The sequence below is a fragment of the Coturnix japonica genome, unplaced genomic scaffold (genome assembly GCF_054131305.1).
Source record: "Coturnix japonica strain WE unplaced genomic scaffold, WE-NBRP24 Scf049, whole genome shotgun sequence".
Taxonomy (NCBI): Eukaryota; Metazoa; Chordata; class Aves; order Galliformes; family Phasianidae; genus Coturnix; species Coturnix japonica.
The window spans coordinates 1,997,126-2,011,867 of record NW_028188952.1 but is presented as its reverse complement, the minus strand read 5'-3'; the positions used below and the strand labels follow the sequence as shown (position 1 = coordinate 2,011,867).

Sequence of the window (14,742 nt, the reverse complement as noted above, 5' to 3'; positions counted from 1 at the left end):
CGGCGGGTCGCGCGGTGACGTCACGGCGCTGCCCGGAACTCAGCGGGTTTCCCGCACGGCTGTTCCCGGCAGTCGCCACCTCCCCCCGCGCCGCCCCCTGCCCAGCACCGCCCCGCGGCGGGAGGCGGCGCCATCCGGGAACAGCCGGCGCGGGGCAGCGCCCCCAAGCGGCGCCGTCGCGATCCGTGACGTCACCTCGGGACGGCCGCGCTGATTGGCTGTCGGGGCCCGTCCCTCCCGAGGCGGACGGAACGCAGCGCCGCCATTGGCTGCGCCCCGCGTGACGTGAAGGGGGCGGGGCCGGGGCTGCGGGAGCCGCAGTCGGGAACCGGGAACCGACCGGAGCGCGACCGTCAGCGGCACCGGGAACCGCCGGCACGGCCGGAACCGACGGTGAGAGTGAGCTGAGATACGGGAAACCGGGGGACGGAGCGAGAGGGAACGGGACGGGACGGGACGGGACGGGACGGGACCGGGAGGGAGCGGGGGGAGCGGGGCCGGGCCTCGGGTGCGACGGGCCTCAGCCCGGGACGATCGTGGAGGCCCCGAAGCTGCTGCACCGACAGAGCCCGGCACTGAGCCCCGAGCGCCGGGAGCTGAGAGCGGCGGGACCGGCGGACACTGCGCCGGGTGCACGGTACAGCGCCTGGGCTGGGAACATGGAGCTGAGCCCTGCGGTCCGGTGTGTGGCAGCGCCGCGCTGTGCCGGGCCGTGCCGTGCCGTGCTGTGCTGTGCTGTGCTGTGCCGGGCCGTGCTGTGCTGTGCCGGGCACTTTGAGAGCCAGAGCACAGCGGGGCAGGTCGCTGCCGGGGCTGGGCTGTGCTGTGGGGGTGGCTGTTATCGCAGCGGAGCTGCACCGTGGGCACTGAGCCCCGTCCAGGCGGCTGCAGCGCTCTCAGGGTGTCTCAATGTTCTCCCTCTGCTCCCTCTTCCTGTTGGTGAAGCCCCTGTAAGTTGTGTCACAGGGGGATGCTCTCAGGTACATCCAGGCACACAGAGCCCATCGTGGGGCTGTTTCCCTCAATGGCAGCACTGCTCGATTGTGGCTGTTGGGGTATGTGGAGCTGTGGTGCCGCTGCTGAGCTCAGGCTGTCGTGCTCTGCCCTTGCAGGGAAGCTAAAGAAAGATGAACTTTAACTCTGGGGCTACTTTTAGCCGCTCTGCTCTGAGCTCTGCACAGCTTGTTTACCTCAGCGCTTGCGTCATGCTGTGCTCAGCCCCGCTCACATCAGTTGCTCTTTGGCTCTTCTCCAGCAGTGAGAGGTGAACCACGGAGGCAGCAAACCCATCAGCATTGTTAGGGCTCAGCCCTCAGGCTTTTAAACCTGCCCCGGGAGCTTCCCCACAGCAGGATGGGCTGCAGAGGGATCTGTGTTGGGTTTTGGGCTGGCGCTGTGGAAGGTTTCATGGAGCAGGTGGTCAGGGGGTCACAGAGCATTGGGCACCACTGGGAGGGGTGAGCTGCAATGAAGGAGGAGAATCCTCTTCCTGTCTCATTGCTGCTCCCAGACGTTCCCTCCCTTTCCTCATCCTCCTGTGACTGATGGGTTGGCAGCCGCCATCAGCCGCTGCAGCAGAGCTGTCCCACTTGGCGAGAGCCCATAGCGCAGCACATTGTGTGGATGCTGTTCACAGCCCTTTTCCTGTGGTGGCATGGGGGGAGCTTGTAGGTCAGGAGCCCATTAAGCTGAGGGGCGTAAAAACTCAATGTGGTGTTTGTGTCTGTGCTTATATCCCTGGAGAAAAGGGCTGAAAGGACCCATGGACTGGCAAGCAGTGAGCGCAGCTCAAGGCAGCAACCATCCCCACGGGCTGCTTCGCTCCCACGCAGCACTGAGTCCTTTGTGGTGCCTCTTATTGTACTGTGCGTGTGTTCTGCAGCCACTTCCTTCATCACTTTGTGTGCCTGCGCTGGGAGGAGATGCCTGCAGTGGGATGAGGCTGAGCAGGTTGTTTTGCTTTGTGCAAGTTCTGTTTTTCAGGGATGAACGTGGCTTTGCAGGGCAGCTGCTGCTCCCTGGGCTGCACACAGGGTGGTGAGCAGGGACTTCGATTTCTCCTTCAGTGCTGTACAGGTTTGGGTTCAAACACAGCCCAGCGAGACCCAGAGCAGGGCTTTGCTTATGGGAGACCTGCTTGGATCAGGGCAGTGCAGGGCGGGAGCTGCGGATGTCGGTGGTTTGTGGATTCTCAGCTCTTGGCTGTGTGTTTCTTGCTTCATTTCCCCCCCATCATGTTTCACACTGTGCTGGCAGCCTCTATAGCACTCAGCTAAAAGCAATGTGAGCACCTGTGAGCGCTCCCTGTGCTGTGCCTGGTGAGCAGCCATGGGGTACAGCAAAGGGCCCGGCCTGTCGTGGTGTGAAAAGAGAAGTCCTGGGGTCACACACGTGTCAAACAGAGCTGAGTCTTCCCTCCAGTCTGACAGAATATCTGTCTCCTTACAGGCTCCTGTTTCTCCTCCTCCCTTTCACCTATTGCTCTGTTAAATCCAGGCTTTGCTCACATGATCTTCTCTAGAGATTGCACCAGGCTGTGGTTCAAGGTTAATGTCCTCTGGATGCTGCTGTCAGCTGGGCTGCGCAATGCCACAAAGCTCTAAAAAGCAGCTTAACTCCTTGTCGGGTGCCAATCAATGTGTGTCATCTCCCCACGTCTCATGGTGGGGCTGATTCCCCTTTTTCTCCTCTAAGAACTATCCACAGAAATAGAGGAGGGGTCGCATACAACAAACACCAGCTGCTCTGGGGGGGACCTGGGGCACAGAGCTGTGGCCCCCACATCTCCCCCCCAGTCAGTGCCCATCTCCAGTGCCTCTGGGACAGCTCTGGTGTCAGCCATGTGCCAGCCCTGTGCCTCCTGCTGACGTGTCACTTGCTGGGGTTGCCTGCAAAAATCAAACCACTTTCTGGGGGAAGTGAGCCCGTGGTGAGGCTCAGTGGTGCTGCTGTGTCTGTGCTTCCTGCACAGCTTGCTGTCCCTCCTTCGGCTGACTCTGACTCCTATTGATGTGCGAGCCGCTCACTTGAAAATTGCTCCTTCCTCGTTTCTGTTGCTTCCTGGCAGTCTCCGCCTTCCGCACTTACTGTAAGCGCTGCAGCTCCTTCCCTGCCCTCGGGAGCAGGCGCAGGGCTGACTGCGGGGCTGCGGAAGGGGCTGGCAGCAGATCAAAGCCCCGGCCCCGCTGCTGTGACCTGCATGCCCGAGCCTTTCACTCTTCCCCCGGGCACGAAGGTAGGAAAGCTCTGGGAAATGGTGCCTCTCTAGGAGGAAGTTTATCCGAAGGCAGGTGCTTGGGAAAGGTTTTTTTTCCAAGGAAACCGAGTGAGGCTTTGTGCGTCTGTGTCTGTGACCATTCTGAGGGTTCTTATGGCTGAGGTCCTGCTTAGGAATGGGAGAGGCTGGAGCTGGGCAGCCAGACACACTGCTCTGCTCTCAGATGTTTTGGATTAACTTTGAAGGGAGGATGAGTCAGGATCCGGGCGTTCCTCAGCTCCAGCTGGGGCAGCGCAGTGGATCTTGCCCTGGTTTTGGGTACATTTCCAGCCTGGAGCCCTGAGCAGTTGCATGCTGACCAATCTGCTGCCCACACCGACTTGTGCCCATTAGTCCCTCAGTGGCAGTGTGCTTTGGGTCTGTGGTTCCATCTCCTCTCAGCACAGGTGACAGTGATGGCAGCAGTGCTGAGCTGGGAGCTGACAGCTGCTTGTTGTGGGAGGGTTTCCTCACTGTAGCTCGGCTGGGAGCTGGAGATCAGCGTTGTCCCGGGGCTCATGGCAGGGTGTAGCTTCCTGCCTCTGGATTGTTAATGCAGGAGGATTGCAGCTGGCTATTGGCTGCGTGCTGAGCATCAGGTGGTGAGGGCAGGTGGGCAGGCAGCCCTCTCGCTGCTGGATCAGTGCAGAGCTCAGCCCCGTGGGCACAGCCCAGCGCACTGCTGCCTTGTAGCCCTTCCCTGTTTCCCTTCCCAGGGTCAGCCTGATCAAAGCCGTGTGCTGTGTAGGGGGGCAGCCTGTGGGCTCAGGGGCGCTGTGCTGACCTGCCTGTCCCTGCAGGGTTCCGGAGCCGGCCAGGATGGCGCAATGGAACCAGCTGCAGCAGCTCGACACGAGGTACCTGGAGCAGCTCCACCAGCTTTACAGCGACAGCTTCCCCATGGAGCTGCGGCAGTTCCTGGCCCCGTGGATTGAGAGCCAGGACTGGTAAGGCACTGCCCACCTCTGGCACATGACTGCGCTTGGGACCCCCAGCTGGGGACAGCGGCAGGTGCCAGGCGGCTCTGGAGGGACTCTGCCAGCTTCTCTGGGTGCCGGGTCTATTCTTCCTCCTTGCGTTGCATGCAGTGTGAAATGGAGTGGGAGTCTGTGTGTTTGGTGTCAGACCTCAGACTGGGAGAAAGGGGAAATCCACAGCAGAGGTGTCAGGGTTTACGTCAAGCTCTGTTCTAAACAAGGTTGGAATTGAGGTGCTTGTGCCTGCTGTCTTCCAGCATCTGAAACACCTCTGTCTCCCTGCTCTCATGGGAGCAAGGCCAACTGTGGCTGCATCCTGATGTAGGTTAGGCAGTCACTGGGATGCTGGGCTGTGTGTGGGGCAGCAGGTGTTCACGGAGCTGCCCTTCCTGCAGCACTGTGCTGTGCCTCCCCTGGGCTGGGTGTAAGGGCTCTGCTGTCTCCTCATGCAGGGCATATGCTGCCAACAAGGAGTCACACGCCACGCTGGTGTTCCACAACCTGCTGGGGGAGATCGACCAGCAATACAGCCGCTTCCTGCAGGAATCCAACGTCCTGTACCAGCACAACCTGCGGCGCATCAAGCAGTTCCTGCAGGTGAGGTGGGAGGCAACATTCTGTTACTGAAGTGCAGCGGCCTCCTTGTCACAGCTCACAGATCCAGCCCTACAGCACACAGAGATCCCAGCAGTTATAGTTTGACGGCTAACCCTGAGGCCTTCGATGTTTTACAGAGCAGATATTTGGAGAAGCCAATGGAAATAGCCCGCATCGTGGCTCGCTGCCTGTGGGAAGAGTCACGGCTCCTCCAGACAGCTGCCACTGCAGCCCAGGTAGGTGACTCAGGTGTCCCTCTGCCCACCCAGCAGCTCTGCAGAGCTTGGTGCCATCAGGAAGCTCTGGTCTGAAGCTTCTTACATGTTTCTTTCAGCAATGGTAGTTCAGAGGGGTGCTCAAATTGCAGTGAAGGGCAGATGACCCTCAGCTCTCTGGGGTGCATCAGTGCTCTGCGCTAAGTTTGTTTGTTTGTGTAGTAAAGGGTTTGACTTTATGCAGAACTTCCTGAGTTACAGCCCTGTTCTGATGCCCTCCTTTGTCCCTTCTACAGCAAGGGGGACAGGCGACACATCCAACAGCAGCTGTAGTGACAGAAAAGCAGCAGATGCTGGAGCAGCATCTGCAGGATGTGAGGAAGAGAGTGCAGGTAAGTGCTTCCTGGGCACCTTCTTCCCCTGGTACTTCTAGGAGTGCTGTGGGGATGTTGTACTTTGAACAAATCCCATCTCTTGCCTTGCAGGATCTGGAGCAGAAGATGAAAGTGGTGGAGAATCTCCAGGATGACTTTGATTTTAACTACAAGACTTTGAAAAGCCAAGGAGGTATTAAAGCTCATTAGCATCTGGCAAGCCAAAGTGTGTTCCTGCAAGGAAACATGCCGGAGGGTGTGTTCCAGCCCTCCCAGTGCCTCCTACCCAAGCTTGAAGGGTGGGTTAGTGTTAGGGCATTTGCATGGCAATTGGAGATAGTGACAGAAACAAAAAGAAGCTGACAGGGCCTGCAGGGGATCCAAACCTGAGCTTTGCCTGTGGAAGGAGAACTGCATGAGAAGGTGATAATGCTGCTGTGTATGCAGAAATGCCAGAAAGGTGCTTGGAGGCAGAGCTGTCAAAGGCTGAGATCACTGCTTAACTACTGATGGCTTCCTAGAATGTCTGCTCATTTGTAGTCAGCTTTGTGGACTTCGGTGTGATGTTTGGGAGGGTAGGAGGAGTGCATTTGTTTGGCTGAAGCTTTGTGTCCTCTTTGCACAGATATGCAGGATCTTAATGGAAACAATCAGTCAGTGACACGTCAGAAAATGCAGCAACTGGAACAGATGCTCACGGCACTGGACCAGATGCGAAGGGTATGTCACGCTACTGGCCTTCCAGATCCCTCCAGGGTATAGGTGTGCTCTTATTCTGGGATATGGATTTGATAGTCATACATGGGTATAATTAGAAGAGCAGCGCTGGCAATAAATCAGCGGGCAGCTCCACTTCTTGTGATCATGAAACTTATGGGACTTGGAGGGAGTCAGAATGCTGAAGGTCCTGCTTTCTCGTTTGGCAGGGTATTGTGAGTGAGCTGGCAGGACTGCTGTCAGCCATGGAGTATGTGCAGAAGATGCTGGCAGATGAGGAGCTGGCAGACTGGAAGAGACGGCAGCAAATTGCCTGCATTGGTGGCCCTCCAAATATCTGCTTAGACCGGCTCGAGAACTGGTAAGATTGCACTGGACCCTGGAGAGGCAGAAATCAAATGCCAGCACCAAAAATGAGTTCTCTGCCTTTGGCAACGTCTTTGCTAAATGGCTGCTGATGCCTGCAGGTGTAAATGTAATCTGATAGCCACCCTTATACTTGATAGTGGACAATAATGCTGGATTCATTAGCTCCAGGTTTGTGAGATTGTAAGGCTGGTGGCTTGCGTGGCTGTTCCTGTGCCCTTGGTTGGTATAACGGCAGAACGTTGGCTCATGCAGGTTTCTTTCATAGTCTGTGGCCTAGAAAAATGCACTACGGACATGTTCTGTTCTGTGCTGGTTTGGTACAGTGAATGTCCTCTCTTGCAGAAGTGAGGGGAGGAGAAGGGCTCTGTGGGCAGGGACTGTGCAGGACTTGGCAGCCAGAGCTAATGCTGGTTCTTCCTGCTCCCTAGGATAACCTCTCTTGCCGAATCACAGCTACAGACCCGGCAGCAGATCAAGAAACTGGAAGAGCTGCAGCAGAAGGTGTCCTACAAGGGTGACCCAATTGTCCAACACCGGCCAATGCTGGAGGAGCGGATTGTGGAGCTGTTCAGGAACCTGATGAAAAGGTGCCTGGGGCTGGGAGGGAGCTTGTGACCTGTTCCTTGGTTACAGGTAGTGCATGAAGGGGTGAGCACTGTGTGCTGGGGTGGGGCTGAGGTTTGACTGCATTTTATTTGTCTTCTCCTACAGTGCTTTTGTGGTGGAGAGGCAGCCCTGCATGCCCATGCATCCTGACCGGCCTCTGGTCATCAAAACCGGTGTGCAGTTCACCACCAAAGTCAGGTGAGTTGCTGGCCCCTGCGATTCCTCTGTGCAGAGGAGGAAGCCATGCAGGGCAAATGCAGCATCTGTCTCCAAGGAGGAGCTGGTTCAGATGCAGTCTTCAGTTTGCCCAGGGAGTGCTGGAGCTGGGAGGGAATGGCTCACTGCAGGCTGGCCCCGCTGGAGTGCAGCCTGGGTGACTCAGTGCAGGGATGGTGATTGTTGGCTGGGGCTCTATTGTATTCCTGGAGGCAGCTGGGGTTCTGGTAAATCCCAGTGTGGGGGCAGACACAGGAAGTGTCAGTGTGTCCTTGCCAGAGGCCTGTATTCTGGCCTGTGTTCTTCACCATCTTCTATAGAAATCTGCTGCTCCGACACAAGGCTCTGCCTGCAGCTTCATTACCATCTCGCAGCTGTGCCCCAGTTGCCTCCTTGGCAGAAGAAACACAGATGGTTCAGAGCAGTCTGCCTGGAGTGGGCAGTCAGTGGCCAAAACAAACTCTCCGTATGGGGCTTGGGGGAGCCATAGGTTCAGGGCAATGTGCCACGTGCCAAAGGAGCTGGGTTGTGCTGTGTCCTGGTGGGCTTTGTGGTGTGAATGATGCTGCCTGCTGTGGGATGTGTGCAGCACTGCTGTGCATCCAGCTCTTCTGTGGTCTGTGCCAGGTGCTGTGTTTATCTCAAGTTGTTCATGTGTTCGTGATGCTGGTGCTGACAGTCTGTCTGCTTTCTCTTTTCAGATTGTTGGTGAAGTTTCCAGAGCTGAACTATCAGCTGAAAATCAAAGTCTGCATTGACAAGTGAGTCCTGTGCTCTGATCCTGGAGGTGCTGTGTGTGGATATTGCAGTCAGACTTGCTCCTGCTGCCCCTGAGTGCAGCTGCATCTCTGCACTGAGGGCCAGTATGACCTTAAAGGAGAGAGTATAGAGTGGTGGTGGGTTCCCAGGTTTCATTCATAGGTTTGAGGGCCTCGTGGGACTTGATGCTGTAGTACAGCAAACACCCCCCACACAGCTATGGCTGTGACTGTTTTTTTTCTTCCCTTTCCTAGGGACTCTGGTGATGTTGCAGCACTTCGGGGGTAAGTGCAATGATTTCTTTATTTCTTTCCTTTTTTTTTTTTTCCTTTCACTTCTGCTTTTAATGTTGACAAATGTTCCTTTATACACCTGCTCCAAGAGGCCATCAGCCATGCTGCATCTTTTCTCTTTTTAGGTCCCGGAAGTTTAACATCCTGGGGACAAACACCAAGGTCATGAACATGGAGGAGTCAAATAACGGCAGCCTTTCAGCAGAGTTCAAGCACCTGGTAGGTGCCACGAGGCCTCAGACTGCTCCCACTGAGGCAATGTGACATCATGGTGTTGCTTTAGCATGTTCCTTCCCTTTGCAGACGCTGCGGGAACAGCGGTGTGGTAATGGAGGCAGAGCCAACTGCGATGTAAGTGCTGGGAAGGGGACCCTGGCTGGGAGAGCCCTTTACTGGCAGCTGCACTCAGGGCAGCCATAGCAGCCTGGGTGTCCTGTTCCCCACTGGGCAGCTGAGCTGCAGGGGTGGCCATGGCACCCTCTGACACGTGACAGCTGCCAGCTCAGCTCTCCCTGCTCAGACCTGAGAGTGCTGTGTCAGGCTGAGGGCAGATGTTTGCTGTGGGCTTACTGTGCTCTGTTCCACCCCCAGGCCTCACTGATTGTGACTGAGGAGCTGCACCTCATCACCTTTGAGACTGAGGTGTACCACCAGGGGCTGAAGATTGATCTGGAGGTGAGCTGGGGATTAGCTGCTGTGTTTCTGTGGGCTGTGCCCTGCTGCGGAGGAGCAGCTCTGGGAGGCAGATCTGCTGTGTGTGGCCCTGCCTGAGTTGCATCCTGCTCTGTGCTGGATATGTCTGCCCTTCCAGGCTGGGGAGCTGACTGGCAGGGAGCAAGAAGCTCAGGCTGTGGGTTGCAGTGGAGTGAACTGTAGGGTGGGGGAGGCTTTGGCCAGAGGTGGTATCAGCCTTTGCTGTGTGGCTACACCCTTCCTAGGGCCTTCGTGGCACAGAGAATGGAGTGGGAGATCCTTGCTGGGGTCTGCTGTCCTGTGGGGAAGTGCAGGATTTGGAAATAAGTCTCTGACTTCAGTCATATCCTATCTTTGCAGACCCACTCGCTGCCTGTGGTTGTCATCTCGAACATCTGCCAGATGCCTAATGCCTGGGCATCCATCCTGTGGTACAACATGCTGACCAACAACCCCAAGGTAGGGTTGAAACCATGGGGTGGCTGGTGAAGGAGTGAAGCCTTCTTTGGGCCAGGTATCCTGACAGAGAGGCTGAGAACTGCTCAGGCCCATCGGGATGGAACCTGGCCCTGCTTCTGTCCCTTTTTTATGCTCAGGGCTGTGTTCTTTCTTGTACAGAACGTGAACTTCTTCACTAAGCCGCCTATTGGGACGTGGGACCAGGTGGCAGAGGTGCTGAGCTGGCAGTTCTCCTCTACTACAAAGCGTGGTCTCAGCATTGAGCAGCTGACAACCCTGGCAGAAAAACTTCTAGGTAATCCAGCATCGGTGTCTTGTCTGTCCCTGCCAGCCCTGGTGGCAGCTCCCCACTCCTAAAGGCAATGCTGTAGTGAGATTGCATTATTTGGGAAAGAAGCTGTCATTTGTAGTGGCTTGACTTTTTTTTTCCTCCAAATACCACAAACCTGTGGTTGCTCCCTGAAAACTGTATCTTTGAGAAACAGTCATATCCACATGTTAACAGTCCTGTTCTCTGTCAGGGCCAGGTGTGAACTACTCTGGCTGTCAGATCACCTGGGCCAAGTTCTGCAAGGTATAATTCCCTCTCTTCCCCCAAGTGCCTCCCCTTGGTTGTTCTCCACTCTAGCTATATTCACAACCCCTCTGCTTTCTTTCTCAGGAGAACATGGCAGGCAAAGGCTTCTCTTTCTGGGTCTGGCTGGACAACATCATTGACTTGGTGAAAAAATACATCCTGGCACTGTGGAATGAAGGGTGAGTCTCAGCTGTTGTCAGTCTGATGACCCTTGGTTGTGGACCCAGGAGTCGTGTCCTTGTGGAGGCAGTACCTTGTTCCAGGTGCAGCTGAGCTCTCCTGGAATGCTTCTTCTGTCCATGCCCTGATGGTTCAGAGTGAAAACACTTGGGACTCCCCAGACAATCCCCAAAACTCTGGCTCTGCGGTGGCCAGCCAAGGCCACCTGCTGCCTGTCAGTGTACAGAGAACTGCCAGGATTCATGCTCTGGAATACCTGCCCCCATGTCCTGACCAAGCCTTGTTCCCTGCACCCAGGTACATCATGGGGTTCATCAGCAAGGAGCGGGAGCGAGCCATCCTGAGCACCAAACCTCCAGGAACCTTCCTCCTGCGCTTCAGTGAGAGCAGCAAGGAGGGCGGCATCACCTTCACGTGGGTGGAGAAGGACATCAGTGGTACGTTGCTCTCCACCACTGCCCTGGGTGTGCTGTTTTTCTCAGCCAGCCTTCCTGGCTCCAAAGTGGGATTTGGACAATGGCTTCATTCCCCTAATGAGGCATTTGTGCTTGTCGTCATGGCTCTTGTCCCTGGTTAAGTCTTTGAGCCTGGGCATCTTTTTCTGGTCCCTGCATCCTGACTGCCCCCACCCACATGCACTGAAGCAGGTCTGTCCTGCCATGTGCTCTGCAAGGCGCCTCGTGAGGTTAAGCACAACCCCAGGTGACTTTGTCCCATCTGGGGAGTTTGAGAAAAGTCCCTGCCTTTGCCCTAGGACTGCAGGTGTCTTGCCCTGTGTCTAAAGTCTTCTCATACAGGAAAGACTCAGATCCAGTCTGTGGAACCTTACACCAAACAACAGCTGAACAGCATGTCATTTGCGGAAATCATCATGGGCTACAAAATCATGGATGCCACCAACATTCTGGTGTCTCCCCTGGTGTATCTGTACCCCGACATCCCAAAAGAGGAGGCATTTGGGAAGTACTGCCGCTCTGAGAGCCAGGAACACTCAGAAGCCACTGACTCAGGTAGTCGTTGATTTTCTGCGTCCCAGCACAGCTCCTGCCTGTGGAATGGCTGCAGGGACAGCACTCTGATGGAAAACTGCATCCATTAGGGGATCCCGTGTTGGTCATAGGATGGCCTGGGGACCCTGTGGGTGTGGGCAGTGCACAAAGGCTGTCTGCAGGGCTGTGAGGAGGGGAGTGGGGTTCCTCCACCTGCAGATGGTGACCAGGCTGTGCTCTCATTCAGGTGCTGCTCCATACCTGAAGACAAAGTTCATCTGTGTCACCCCGTAAGTGTTCCTGGAGGTATCTGTAAGCTCAGGGGAACATTCACATGCTCAGCCTTGCCACAAACGCTTTGTCTGTATCGGGGGGAGGGGGGGGGGGGGGGGGACTGCAGTGGAGCTGAGCCAGGTGGCAGTGTGCTGCCCACACTACTGCTGGGCCGCTCTCCCCTCGAGGGCCCCTTTGCCTTCCAGAGGGCTCCCAGCTGCCTGCACTGTGCCCTGGGGCCCGCTGGAGGGGCCGGAGGTGTCTGCTCTGGCCGGGCTCTGATGCTTTTTCCTCTTTCTGACAGCACCTCTTTCAGCAATACCATTGACCTGCCCATGTCTCCACGCACCCTTGACTCCCTCATGCAGTTTGGCAATGGTAGCGAGGGAGCGGAGGCCAACGCAGGAGGCCAGTTTGGTGAGTCTGGTGGGACCCAGCGCCCAAAGGTGTCCTGGTGATAGCAGGACCCCGGGTCAGGGCGCAGCCCCTGTAACTCCTGCCTGCGTTTTGCACAGAGTCACTGACCTTCGACATGGAGCTGACCCAGGAGTGTGCTTCTTCACCAATGTGACACGCTGTGCTGGCACCTGCAGGACCCACGTGGCTCCAAATCCTTCTCGGTCACATTTGCTCTGGGCCTTTTCTCGGGAGGAGCTGGGGGCTGTGATCCTTGCCACCGACTCCTTGTTTTACCCAGACGAACAGACACTCTGTGCTGTGGTGCTGTTCGCCTCTTTGGGGGGAAGGGGTTGAACCTTTTTCTATTTCCTTCCATAACAGTTTTTTATTATTGTTTTGCTCATTCAAGTGCCTATTAGCCTCCGATTGCAGCCTCAGTTTTTACCAATGCTTCTGCAGCCCCTGCCGTGCTGCCTGCTGTTGAAAGCTGCTTTCTTGACTGCCAGTGTCTGGAAACCCACAGTCCAGTGAGTCTGGATCTGTGAGGGTATCGGCCAGACCCAGTCTCCCTGCGGGTGATCTGTGCTGTGCAGCAGCTGCCCAGCAGCCATCAGAACCTACAGAGGAATCTCATCTCTGTTTTCCCTTTGTCCCACTTGTGGCCCAGAGGTGGGTGAGTGGCTCTGTGCTGCAGGGTGGAGGAACACAAGGGTGATGTGGAGGGCTTTGCTGTGCTCTGCCAGGAGCAGGGAGTGTCAGTGCTTAGTGCTGCCTTCCTGCTGTGGACAGAGACCACAGATCCAGCAGCCCTGAGCTCCACGTCTTTCCCTGTGCTGTAGTGCTGTGGGGAAGGGCAGGGAGGCATCCTGGCAGCAGTGTGTGCTTGTGAGCACACAACATCTACATCTTGAGTCCTTCCTAGGACCAGGAGGCTGCTCCTGACCCTCGGTGGCCCCTTGGCCAGACTTGTGACAGGAGCAAAGTGAGACCTTTCAGAGCAGGGGCTGCTGCTGTCCAGTCTGCCCTGCAGTGGGTGTCCAGGCTCTGTAGTACAGTGTGCCATGTCCCAGGCAGTGGGTTTGCAGCTTCTCAGGCGCTTTGTGTGGCACTTTGTTGGAGGTTGGCTGTCAGTGTTAAGTTAGGAGGTGATAAGGGTTGAAGGAAGGAAGGTGGGTGAAGGGAGAGGAATCTGCCTGAGGGGCAGCAGCAGGTATAGGTGCACTGATGCTGCAGGCAGTAAGACTCCTTACACTGGAGGTCAGGGAAGGTTGGGAGCTGTGCTGACTAATGGTTGTTTGGTATTTACCCAAGTGTAGGGAGCCCTCCTGCCCTTTCCAGGCGTGGGTTTCTGTTCCATCCCTGAGCAAAAATGGGAGGGAGCGGCAGCGTGAGGGTCGTGTGCTTCCCCAGAGCAGCAGGAATCTCCATGCAGTGAGGTGGGAGCATGGGGCAGGGCTGTGGGGCCCAGCAGCTGTGGGTAACACCAGCAGAGAAACTTCTGGGCTCCGGCACAGGGCTGTAATGGTGCTGGTGCTCTGGCTGGAGATGCTCTGTTTGTACCCATAGCAATGCTGTGGTGCAGGGGGTCCCTGTCCATCAGCTGTGCAGAGAGTCAAGGCAGTGCCAAAGGCAGCATCATTCCCCTGTGCCCCCTCGCTGTGGGCTGGGGGCAGCCCCTGGGCAGCACCGGACACGGTGTGAGGGCAGGGCAGGGGTCACGGGCACAGGATGGTGGCCCCCTGCAGTCAGTGGGCGCTCAGAGGGCACAAGGTCTGTTGCTCGTCCCTGTGCTGATGTGTCGCTGCCTCCGGCTGCCGTCAATGGCGCCCCTGGGCCACATTCAAAACTGTACAAATTTTTATGTTTTTGTATATTTTATTGCTGTATCTACAGGCTTTGACTCCAAAATAAAGGCTCTAAAGCGGCCCCGTCTCCCATTCGTCTCCCTCAGCTCTGGGAACCGACCCCTCCGTGAGCGCCGTGGTTTGCGTGGGCAGCTGTGAGCGCGGGGTCCCGGCTGCGCCAACGTGGGGCACAAGCGGCGCGTGGCTGCGCTCTGCTTGCGTCAAGGAAACCTCGGTGCCAGCGTGGGAGGCCGGGACGGGGCCGGGACCCTTTGGGGCCGTGTGCTGGGGGGGGGAGATGGCAGCCGGCCCGGGGATACAGCGGAGCGCTTGGGCTGCTTCCCAGGATGGGGGTCGGGCAGAGGGGGCGTCCCCCTCTTTGTGTCCGCAGCGTTGGCTGCAGGGGCGGCTGCTTTGGGGACGGCCGGGGCTACGGCTGCAGCGTGGGGCTGCCCTGCCCCCTCGTGGGGATGCGCTGGAGTGGGCAGCGAGCGCTGCTGCATCAAACGCTGCGCGGGCTGCAGCCCGAGCTGAGCCCCAGCACAGCAGCATTGCGGCTCCCCGGGCTGTGCAGCGCTGTGCACTGCGGGAGCAGGATGGGAAGGTACAGGCAGGAGATGGCAGATACACCGGCACTTGTATTCCCACCACCTGTGGCCCTCAGTGGAGCAGAGGTGGATGCAGCAGCAGAATGAATGCAGAGTTGGGTCTCAGGTGCGGCCCAGAGGGAAGGATTATTGCGCTGTGAGGATTAGCAGGGGATTTTTCATGCAGGTCATGCTCAGTAAATCCCCCAATCCCCTCCGGGCTCCTTCAAGATGCTGGAGATGCCCTTATTGCCTGTGTGCTCCCTGCTCTGCTCTTGGCTCAGTGCTGAGGTGGGTGCTGTTCCCTAAGGACCCCCACCCATAACCCCAGAGCTGCACTGTGAATTGGGTGGGATGGAGCC

At 57.0% G+C, this 14,742-nt stretch overlaps 1 protein-coding gene across 3 annotated transcripts; it reads left to right on the top strand.

The window, feature by feature from the left end:
- Positions 1 to 319: 319 nt before the first annotated feature.
- STAT3 (signal transducer and activator of transcription 3) lies at positions 320 to 13,874 on the top strand. 3 transcript variants are annotated; one of them, XM_015885853.2, is made up of 24 exons: positions 320 to 393; positions 4,057 to 4,203; positions 4,686 to 4,830; positions 4,968 to 5,066; positions 5,342 to 5,437; positions 5,531 to 5,612; positions 6,045 to 6,139; positions 6,346 to 6,497; positions 6,934 to 7,092; positions 7,217 to 7,309; positions 8,029 to 8,088; positions 8,341 to 8,370; positions 8,505 to 8,598; positions 8,683 to 8,730; positions 8,971 to 9,054; positions 9,433 to 9,531; positions 9,691 to 9,826; positions 10,053 to 10,105; positions 10,193 to 10,287; positions 10,586 to 10,725; positions 11,086 to 11,298; positions 11,525 to 11,567; positions 11,855 to 11,967; positions 12,066 to 13,874. In XM_015885853.2, the coding sequence occupies exons 2-24, from the start codon at positions 4,076 to 4,078 to the stop codon at positions 12,119 to 12,121; spliced, it is 2,313 nt and encodes a 770-aa protein (XP_015741339.1). In that variant the 5' UTR covers positions 320 to 393; positions 4,057 to 4,075; the 3' UTR covers positions 12,122 to 13,874. The 3 variants fall into 3 exon arrangements, with proteins under 3 accessions (XP_015741339.1, XP_015741338.1, XP_085388516.1); XM_015885852.2 differs by having other exon boundaries at positions 11,086 to 11,301; XM_085532390.1 differs by lacking the exon at positions 320 to 393 and adding an exon at positions 3,110 to 3,235 and having other exon boundaries at positions 11,086 to 11,301.
- Positions 13,875 to 14,742: the final 868 nt, after the last annotated feature.